Source organism: Portunus trituberculatus, chromosome 39, assembly GCF_017591435.1.
Source record: "Portunus trituberculatus isolate SZX2019 chromosome 39, ASM1759143v1, whole genome shotgun sequence".
Classification (NCBI taxonomy): domain Eukaryota; kingdom Metazoa; phylum Arthropoda; class Malacostraca; order Decapoda; family Portunidae; genus Portunus; species Portunus trituberculatus.
Window position 1 is genome coordinate 19,148,074 of NC_059293.1, and position 10,721 is coordinate 19,158,794.

General features: G+C 42.0%; 2 protein-coding genes across 2 annotated transcripts in view; one reads left to right on the forward strand and one right to left on the reverse strand.

The window, feature by feature from the left end:
* Window positions 1-1,994: 1,994 nt before the first annotated feature.
* Window positions 1,995-10,721, forward strand: part of LOC123515493 (putative neural-cadherin 2) — a 76,518-nt gene continuing 67,791 nt past the window's right edge. The window contains exon 1 of the mRNA XM_045274102.1: window positions 1,995-2,581. The gene's annotated coding sequence lies outside the window, so the exon portion shown is untranslated. The remainder of the gene's footprint in view (window positions 2,582-10,721) is intronic.
* LOC123515494 overlaps window positions 6,771-10,721 on the reverse strand; it is a 4,342-nt gene continuing 391 nt past the window's right edge. Inside the window, exons 2-6 of the mRNA XM_045274104.1 lie at window positions 10,294-10,432; window positions 9,029-10,046; window positions 8,398-8,544; window positions 7,798-7,935; window positions 6,771-7,550 (exon numbers count right to left, since the gene is read on the reverse strand). Of these exons, the coding sequence (XP_045130039.1) occupies window positions 9,956-10,046; window positions 10,294-10,432 (230 nt within the window). The 3' untranslated portion in view covers window positions 6,771-7,550; window positions 7,798-7,935; window positions 8,398-8,544; window positions 9,029-9,955. The remainder of the gene's footprint in view (window positions 7,551-7,797; window positions 7,936-8,397; window positions 8,545-9,028; window positions 10,047-10,293; window positions 10,433-10,721) is intronic.

Genomic DNA, 10,721 nt, shown 5'->3' on the forward strand with positions numbered 1-10,721 from the left:
CCATTGTCCACTGCAACACCCGCCCCTCGTCCTCCGCGTGTGGCAAAAGTGGGTTTCTTTGTTATGGAGACCCGGGGGAATGAAGGAAAGGAAGGCCGATACTCTCCTGTGCATGGTGCTACTGGTGCCTGTCGTTGTGGTGATACAATTTGGTGCACGGCTCTCTGCCACAGCACCAGCCAACTTTGTCTTTTTATATTTACTTTTCTGTGTGCACCATGTTGATCTCTCTCTCTCTCTCTCTCTCTCTCTCTCTCTCTCTCTCTCTCTCTCTCTCTCTCAGTGGTAAGTAGTACAATCAAAATCGTAAAGCCGAAAAGTTACGCAAGTGATTTTCTTCCTTCGTGTTCCTTCATGATAGCGGCGGTAGTTGAAATGGTGGTGGTGGTGGTGGTGGTGATGGTGGTGGTGGTGGTGGTGACCTTGGAGTAGGGTCCTCAGAAGTATGCTCCTTTGATGGTGCTGAGCGTGTTTGTGTGAACCTCCAGGCAGCCACGTACTGCATTCAGGCGATAGCGTTACAAATTTGCATACAGTAACAGCCGTGTCCATCCCTGTCTTTGTGTTGCCTCAGATGGCCAGTGATTTATTACCAGGCCTGTGATTTGTGTTCATAGTTTGCTTGATTTATTGCATTTTGCTGCATTTATGATGAACGTACGATTTTGTTGCGATTTGCTGCAGGAACTGAGTATACGCATGGAGAAGCGTAACGAATAGTGCTGGACTTCGTCGCTTGGTGAAATTATAGAATATGTTAGTTTCTTTGATTATCTAGCAATGTGTGTGTGTGTGTGTGTGTGTGTGTGTGTGTGTGTGTGTGTGTGTGTGTGTGTGTGTGTGTGTGTGTGTGTGTGTGTGTGTGTGTGTGTGTGTGTGTGTGTGTGTGTGTGTGTGTGTGTTTAGTAATTCATTATGTTTTGTTGTGTGTAGTAAACATCATTACATATAAAGCAGTTATTGAATAGAAGACTCGATGATAGGAAAACTAATGAAATTCGAGACCAGAAATTAGTTTTCTGTCTTACAATTGTTGCAAACGCTTATTAACTGATCATTTGGACAGCATGAGCCCTTGCAGTAATTCTCGCTTACATGCACTAAAATGTAGCGAGTGGAATTGAGTAATTAGTGAGCGTCGTTCAGATGAGACAACAAATTAAGAAAAGTGTTAGGAGAGAATGCTCGTGGCGGGTGTGAAGAATGAATACTGAAGGTCGCAGGCCACCGTGAATTCACATATTAAGTGCCAGTGAAGGTGCGTGAGTGTTAATCAATCAATCATAACTCCTGCTTTGGCCGACAGCTGTATTGTCACTTTTGTCAGGTGCGCCACACACACTTGTATCTTTCTCTCTCGTCTCAATCATATTTGCTTCTCGTCTGCCACAGCTCCATCAAGTTTGCTCTCTCTCTCTCTCTCTCTCTCTCTCTCTCTCTCTCTCTCTCTCTCTCTCTCTCTCTCTCTCTCTCTCTCTCTCTCTCTCTCTCTCACACACACACACACACACACACACCTACGATCGAAGCTCATCTAAATCTAGCTCCATATGTAAATTATATAGTTATTTTTTTTTTTAGTTGTCTCTGAATTGCCAGTTTATTGTAGATGTGAAGTCTCAAGCCTTAAAGGATCTAAACATAGAGAAGATTGAGAAGATTTTGTCAAGGTTAGACACACGTATACTCGCACGATTGGTATAAAAATAAAAATCTCACTTACTTTTCATATAGACGCAGGGAAATAACTCAGTCATATTTCAAATTGCAAGCATACATATTCAGTCTTCTTCATGTATTCAATCTTTTTGCTCTCTTGTGTGTGTTTTTTTTCTCTTTTTTTTTTTCCTTTTCCAAAATGTAGGACAAGAAAGTGCTATCTTGCAAATTACAATATCAGTGTTGAATTTATTGTAGTATTCGATATTAGATCAGGTTTTACACAACCACAAAACCAAAAGAGAGCGGTCTGACACCAGATTTCCTTCTTGTCTAAAGCTGCTGATGCTGATGTCTTAAAATTCTGGAGAAAATGTTGGCAGATATGTGGTGGCGAGTCTGTTACGAGGATGTGAAGGCGGGTAAGAAGCGTCTGTTGAGAAGTGTTGTGCTGTTAAGGTGAAACTGTGCAGAGACGGAGAAGGAGAGCAAAGAAAGCAAGATGCCACAAAATAAAGGTGATGGAAAGAAAAGAGAGAAAAAAAATGAGAGAATAGATGAAGGTAAATAAAGAGGCGGTAGCCGGTGCAGAGGTGTCAACGTTCAGGCGGGCGGGGTTGCCTCCACCGCCACCACCGCCAACACCATCACCTCCGCCTCACTCTTCCTCCGGCCGCGGTGTGGGCAACACTTATTCCGCGGTGTACTTCCACGTCTGACACCCATCACGCCTGCTCTTCTGTACCACGTGTCCACCTGTCACTGCCGCAGCGCTGCCGGTGTTGTGGCGTCATGATGGCACGCAACTTCTTTCCGTGCTTCCGGTAAACTGGTGTCCCAAGTCTACAATAATTGCTACATACTGATGCACTTGAAGAGAACCAAAAACCATTTAAACTAGCGTGGCAAGGACACCGAATAGGTGAGTTGCTGCTCCTCGCTTACCCGCGCTGACACCCGTCGTAGTGGCAGGCTCACTCCTCACTCAGCCCCATCTTGCAGGTATGAGAGTTGTCATTAGTCATATTTTCAGTGTTGATGGTTAAGTCAGTATCATATTAATTTTAAAAGCAGGTACAAATCGACGTTTAGTAATAGAAAGGAAAATAGATAAAGATGTAACTGCCGAGATGAAAAGGGAAATAACTATCCGCAGAGTAACGCGCGTCGTAACTTCGAAATGTAATCTGCTGTCGTGTAAAATAGAAGAATAGAACGCAAAATCGAAAGTGATATTTTAGTGTTTGTTATATGAATGTCATTTTTCATTGTTTTCAGCACTACATGTCCCTCTGTGTGTGTGTGTGTGTGTGTGTGTGTGTGTGTGTGTGTGTGTGTGTGTGTGTGTGTGTGTGTGTGTGTGTGTGAGAGAGAGAGAGAGAGAGAGAGAGAGAGGTGGGGGAAAGAACGTTACAAACAGAAAAGAGAGAAGCTGAAGTAAAATTGAGTTTTTGACGACTGAAAGAGAGAGAGAGAGAGAGAGAGAGAGAGAGAGAGAGAGGTGGGGGAGGGAAAATGGAAGGTGGAAACAAAAGAAATTTAGTGATTGAAACCTGAAGCTCAACAGAGAGAGAGAGAGAGAGAGAGAGAGAGAGAGAGAGAGAGAGAGAGAGAGAGAGAGAGAGAGAGAGAGAGAGACGAGGGAAATGAAAATTGGAAACAAAAGAAATTTAATGATTGAAAGATGGACAGAAGGGAGAGAGAGAGAGAGAGAGAGAGAGAGAGAGAGAGAGAGAGAGAGAGAGAGAGAGAGAGAGAGATAGTCTTCAGATTGGAGGAAGAAAGTAGGGAAAGTTAAGTTATTGAATATTGATTGAGAGAGAGAGAGAGAGAGAGAGAGAGAGAGAGAGAGAGAGAGAGAGAGAGAGAGGGATACAGTTTTCTCTCTTTTTTTATTTAAACAGTACAGATATTTACAAACTCGGCTTAAAATCTCTCTCTCTCTCTCTCTCTCTCTCTCTCTCTCTCTCTCTCTCTCTCTCTCGTCCCAGTAGTGAGTATCTTGGCAATATAGAGCGCTTCTCCCCTCCCTTCAACTAACCTCCTTTCCCTTTTTCCCGCCCGACCGCCTCCTCAGACTCACAAAAGGCACCATGCTCCCCTCATGGGACTTCTGAGCGTGCCGTGAGGAGAAGCGAGGGATGCAAGCTTCTTTCCTATCACGATCAGAGGTCTCACTGGAAAGAAAGGAGGGGAAAGAAGGTCATGGTCTGTCCTAGTGTTCTCTTTTTCCCCTCTTTTCACCTTTTTTGTGATAGTGAAAGCTAAGGCACTGTATATATGCTTTATTTATCTATTTTTTTATATATTTAGTGTTTATCTTATTAGGGTTGTTGTTTCTTCTTTCATGAGGTGCTTATAATGTACAGATGATGTGCATACTGGCGCTGAAGTTTGTTGTATGCTAATATGTAGTCTTACAAATGCCCCTTTTTTTTCATAAACAGTGAAACAGTTCACGTGAGTCAAGGCGGTGGTTTATGGAGCGTACACTGAGCATAACTTTGGGATTTTGCAGTGCTTGGTGGAAACTTGACAATTCAACGTAATTACTAACATAGCATTTCTATTTATTTTGAAGAGGTAGTTGTTTAGTAATGAACTCTAGAAACGTTAATTTGGGTGTGAAATTTTATTTGTTTTACATAAATAGTTAAGCAAAAGAATACAGTAAAGTTAAGAAGATTAATTCAGGGCATTGAGATGCGAAACTACTCAGATTTAAACGCTTTGAAGAAAACACTCAAGCTTGATCTTTTGAAAATTAACATAAAATCTTTTCAATTCAGATTTTACTATGTGATATTCTGTATGTCTGTCTCTGTTAACTCAGATTTACCGTCTGTAGCTTTTAGTCATGCTTTACGTCGTAAACTCCACCCATGAAATTATATCATGAAAACTGTATAAAATGAAATCTCAGATGGTTAATTCCCTCAAGCTGCTTTAACTTTGTGTAACAAGCTGGTTTATCATAGAGGCAATTATTTTTGTGAAATCTTGTGGGTGAAATGGTCTTCTGGGAAATTTACTCGTTGAGAACTTCTAGTATAGATACGAGTTTGTCACTACTCGGGGCTCGCTGCCGCCCACCTAGCGAAAATCTTGTTTTGTCCTTTAATTTTAGCGACTCAATCAAGCGCACGTGCTGCTCCCTTAACTGGCAAAAACTCATGTGTTTTTAAGCATCTCCTCACGCGCCATTTGGTTCCTATGAGAACGATGATGCTGCAGCAGGACGTGCGTGAGTCAACGGCTGTTGCTATTACCACCCTTTTTGTCCTCTTTATCCTTATTTCCTACCTCGCATATTTTGCCTGTGTTAGTTTATTGTGTCGAGCTTGTTGCTTTCAAACTACTTCATTGTATTTGAGTTACTGTTGTTTAGCCAGTGTGGACTATGAGGCATGGCGTTTTTAAGTTTTCTTCTTTCGTCATCTGCAGACTGCCGACACTTAACCATAGTGCACGCATAACTCACCAGGAGGCTCACAATTGTACCCCTCATGAGAGAGAGAGAGAGAGAGAGAGAGAGAGTGTGTGTGTGTGTGTGTGTGTGTGTGTGTGTGTGTGTGTGTGTGTGTGTGTGTGTGTGTGTGTGTGTGTGTGTGTGTGTGTGTGAGTGTGTGTGTGTGTGTGTGTGCATGCGGTAAGGTAGAATATGTGCAGCTGCAGTGGTGGCTAGGGCGTCAGGGACAGCCACTCCTTGCCCGTTGGTTCCTCCGCATACATTAGACAGGATGAACTCGCATTAACTTGGTCTCCCAGGAACTTCAGCGCCTAGTGAGCTCTTAAACATAATTAGTTCAGGCGGGGGCAAATCTAATGGTGCATCTGGAACAAAGAAATAATACCATAAGGACGTGAGATTTTTTTTTTTCTTAAATACTTTTGGAAATTAATACTATTCTCTCTCTCTCTCTCTCTCTCTCTCTCTCTCTCTCTCTCTCTCTCTCTCTCTCTCTCTCTCTCTCTCTCTCTATCTATCTATCTATCTATCTATCTATCTTTATATCTATCTATCTATCTCTCTCTGTCTGTCTGTCTATCTATCTATCTAAAATATTCACACGATATGCGGTAACTTAAATCATAACTGCAGGCTGGTGCGTAAATGATAGAAGTATATAGAAAACGCATCGCTGCCCTCACGTATTTTCATTTGCTGGCTTTATATTTTTCTCCTAACTCACCACCAGCACCACCACCACCACCACCACCACCACCACCACCACCATGCACTATCACGACCGCTGTGACTCCCTCTCTCTACTAAGTGATGAGCGGAAAGATTGATGGATTGGCTCAGTGAGAATAGTCTAAATCATTAATCAATTGGCCATCTCAACTTCTCGAGCAAAGAAAGACTGACACATTCATTAAAAAAATATTCTGTTGGGCGTTTCCAGTGCTGTGCCGCTTAGACTTGGCGCTGCTGTCTCGTGAATGTGTGTGACAGTCTTCCGGACGCCGGTGACCTGACGCTATAGTTATTTTTATATCATCCCCGAGTTCATCCTGTCTGATATCATACCACAGCCTTTCCTAAGCCTCTCACCCTCTGCTTATCTGTGACAGGATGCTTTGATTCCCTACTCACACACACACACACTCTCTCTCTCTCTCTCTCTCTCTCTCTCTCTCTCTCTCTCTCTCTCTCTCTCTCTCTCTCTCTCTCTCTCTCTCTCTCTCTCTCTCTCTCTCTCTCTCTCTCTCTCTCTCTCTCTCTCTCTCTCTCTCTCTCTCTCTCTCTCTCTCTCTCTCTCTCTCTCTCTCTCTCTCTCTCTCTCTCTCTCTCTCTCTCTCTCTCTCTCTCTCTCTCTCACACACACAGTCAGTCAATCAGTCGCTGTCGCCGTGTTGAAGTACCTGACAATTCCATGACGTTGGTATTTGTTGGATGTCTTCGCCGCGCTCGTCAATTAGTGGAAAGGGTAATGTTACAGGGACAAGTAGACTGTATCACCTGTATAACATGTCTGCATTTTATTAATAAGTGGTGATTCCATACAACATCTTCTGCAATATAGTTTCCAAATAATATATTAATTAACTTGCTTCGTGTAACTATTTCAATAAGGTTAGTTCTGTATTTCGAAAGAGAGAGAATATGAAGATCAAAGCCATTTTATTTGACAAAGCATTGCAACACATAACAAGGTGCAGGGATGCCGAGTTACACTGTCAGGTCCTAACGAAGCGTGCAGGTGAACACGACACAGTCATATCGTGTTAGTTGCATTCCAGCGGTACAACTGTGACGGAATTACTGAATACTTACACACGTACACACACATGTAAAAAGAAAAGGAGTTGGGTCAATATTGAAGGCAAGGTGGATAATTATCAGTGTGTGCTCTTGTTTGTGTGGATGATCATCCTCCCTATGTTGTCTTGGTTTGAGACAGATATACAGACTTAGATTCATATTAATTTCAATGTTGATCCCAAATTTCCGAAGAATTTTTTTTTTTTTTACTTGCAGAGCGGATCTTTTGGACAATTTTCGAAATAAATGAAATGATAATTGAGTTACATTAAAATACACCAAGCGTTACACCACAAGTTATTGTGAATTACAGCCAAAATACAAACTACAATAATAAATCGAAGTAACACAAAAAGGCTAAAACAAACTCCTTTCATTTGTGGCAGTTCTTTTGGATGACAAATATGATTAGAATCAAAAGACAAATTTTACTGTAAAGAGAGTATCAAAGATTCACAGGGAAGTAGTTACGGCAGATCAGGGATGGCTGGCTCTGCGCTCAGCTCTGACACGCGACGGTTGCTTGAACTGATTGCAGGTCATATAGCAGCAGTATGGATAAGGTTTGGACATGTCTCGGATGGGGTGGCGGCAGTCGAGCAGTACATCAGTGGTCCCACACCTAGTAAGAGCAGTCAGTGGATAAAATTGTTTTTAGTCTACAGTCTACACTCATCTAAAAAATTAGACACGTTTTCATTCGTAGGAAGCTCGATTTTTCTCAATAATTATTTTCCTAAGGTTTATTGCGTCAGATTAGGTGAAAACAAACTAAATTAGATCAGGTTCAGATAAGTTCACCTTGGAAGAAGGAATTTTCGTAGGAACATCATGAGCAGAACTTTCATGGAGTCAGTGATCAGACTTACGTATGATAATCAAGGACCATATCTTTTCCATCATCGTTACAGAAGACACCCATGCAGTGGGGAACGGTCCTTTTCTCCCCTTTTTTCATTCTAATCCCCTGTTTCCCCTTTCTCTGAGGAGACACGTCCCTGGGTGGTCTGGAAACACAAGGATTAAATATTACAATCATTTCTTATTCTGCCATCATCCATCATTTACTTTCGCAAGTTTGTTTGCTCTTTGAAAAATATCAAGTAAGAGTTTCTGAATAATTCTCGCAGTTTCTTTCACTCCTCTTCCAGGAAACATTTGATTTTTCTCATCCTTTCCCAAACACATATTACCAAATTGTGCCTTGAGCTATACTTCCGAATCTTAGCTTCTTATGGCATCTCTCAATTGTCTACATTACTTTACACTTTTTTTTTTCAAAACATCATCTCAAGCATCCACTTACTGCCATCTCTCTCTCTCTCTCTCTCTCTCTCTCTCTCTCTCTCTCTCTCTCTCTCTCTCTCTCTCTCTCTCTCTCTCTCTCTCTCTCTCTCTCTCTCTCTCTCTCTCTCTCTCTCTCTCTCTCTCTCTCTCTCTCTCTCTCTCTCTCTCTCTTCGTGCTTTACCTGGATCAGTGACAATTTCCTTGTAAACAGCACCCATGGCGGGGGGAAGGGCCGGCAGCACCATCACCAGCACCAAGGCACACTCTGCCAGCAGTACAGCACGCAGCATCCCCATCCTTGTTGCTCCTTGCCACGACTGACTTCAGACTGCGTGAACAGGAGAGTACTAAGCGGGTGTTGATAAGGGGATTACCATTTCCGCGGACGAGACCTAAATAAGAGTGATTGTGAGCCGTACTTGAAGGTACTGGCGCTGCTGTATCGTGAATGTGTGTGACAGTCTTCCTGACCCCGGTGACCTGACGCTATAATCATTTTTATATCATCCCCGAGTTCAACGTGCTTGATATCATACACCCAGCCTTTCCCCTCTGCTTATCTGTGACAGGATACTTTGAATCTCTACACACACACACACACACACTCTCTCTCTCTCTCTCTCTCTCTCTCTCTCTCTCTCTCTCTCTCTCTCTCTCTCTCTCTCTCTCTCTCTCTCTCTCTCTCTCTCTCTCTCTCTCTCTCTCTCTCTCTCTCTCTCTCTCTCTCTCTCTCTCTCTCTCTCTCTCTCTCTCTCTCTCACACACACACACACACAGTCAGTCAATCAGTCGCTGTCGCCGTGTTGAAGTACCTGACAATTCCATGACGTTGGTATTTGTTGGATGTCTTCGCCGCGCTCGTCAATTAGTGGAAAGGGGTAATGTTACAGGGACAAGTAGACTGTATCACCTGTATAACATGTCTGCATTTTATTAATAAGTGGTGATTCCATACAACATCTTCTGCAATATAGTTTCCAAATAATATATTAATTAACTTGCTTCGTGTAACTATTTCAATAAGGTTAGTTCTGTATTTCGAAAGAGAGAGAATATGAAGATCAAAGCCATTTTATTTGACAAAGCATTGCAACACATAACAAGGTGCAGGGATGCCGAGTTACACTGTCAGATCCTAACGAAGCGTGCAGGTGAACACGACACAGTCATATCGTGTTAGTTGCATTCCAGCGGTACAACTGTGACGGAATTACTGAATACTTACACACGTACACACACATGTAAAAAGAAAAGGAGTTGGGTCAATATTGAAGGCAAGGTGGATAATTATCAGTGTGTGCTCTTGTTTGTGTGGATGATCATCCTCCCTATGTTGTCTTGGTTTGAGACAGATATACAGACTTAGATTCATATTAATTTCAATGTTGATCCCAAATTTCCGAAGAATTTTTTTTTTTTTTACTTGCAGAGCGGATCTTTTGGACAATTTTCGAAATAAATGAAATGGTAATATAATTACATCAATATACATCAAAAGATACACTTGTTCTTGTGGACTACAGCCAAAATACAGACAACAATAATGATTCAAAGTAACATAAAAATGCTAAAACAGAAAACTCCTTTCTATTCCGGCAGTTTTTGTGGGTGACAAACATGGCTAGAATTAAAAGAAATTTTACTGTAGATGGAAAATCAAAGATTAACAGGAAATTAGTGACGGCAGATCAGGGATGGCGGGCTCTAAGGGCAGCTCCGACATCCGACGGTCTCTTGGGCTACTCGCAGGTCACTTCGCAGCAGCCTGGGTAAGGTTTGGACATGTCTCGGATGGGGTGGCGGCAGCCATTTATACCAGCCAACCCACACCTAGTGAGAACAGTCAGTGGATAGAATTGTTTTTAGTCTACAGTCTACACTCATCTCAAAAATTAGATATGTCTTCATATGTAGGAAGCGTGATTTTTCTCAATAATTATTTTCCTAAGGTTTTTTGCGTCAGCTTTGGTGAAAACAAACTACATTAGATCAGGTTCGTATGAATTAATCTTGGAAGAGAGAATTTTCGTTGGAAGATCATGAGCAGAACTTTCATGGAGGCAGTGACCAGACTTACGTATAATATTGAAGGACCATGTCTTTTCCATTATCATAACACACGGAAAGCATGCAGTTGGGAAGGTTTCTTTCCTCCCCATTTTTCATTCTGATCCCCGTGTTCCCCTTTCTTCTTAGAAGACACGTCCCTGGGTGGTCTGGAAACACAAGGATTAAATATTACAATCATTTCTTATTCTGCCGTCATCCATCATTTACTTTCGCAAGTTTGTTTGCTTTTTGAAAAATATCAAGTAAGAGTTTCTGAATAATTCTCGCAGTTTCTTTCACTCCTTCTCTTCCAGGAAACATTTGATTTTTCTCATCCTTTCCCAAACACATATTACCAAATTGTGCCTTGAGCTATACTTCCGAATCTTAGCTTCTTATGGCATCTCTCAATTGTCTACATTACTTTACACTTTTTTTTCAAAACATCATCTCAAG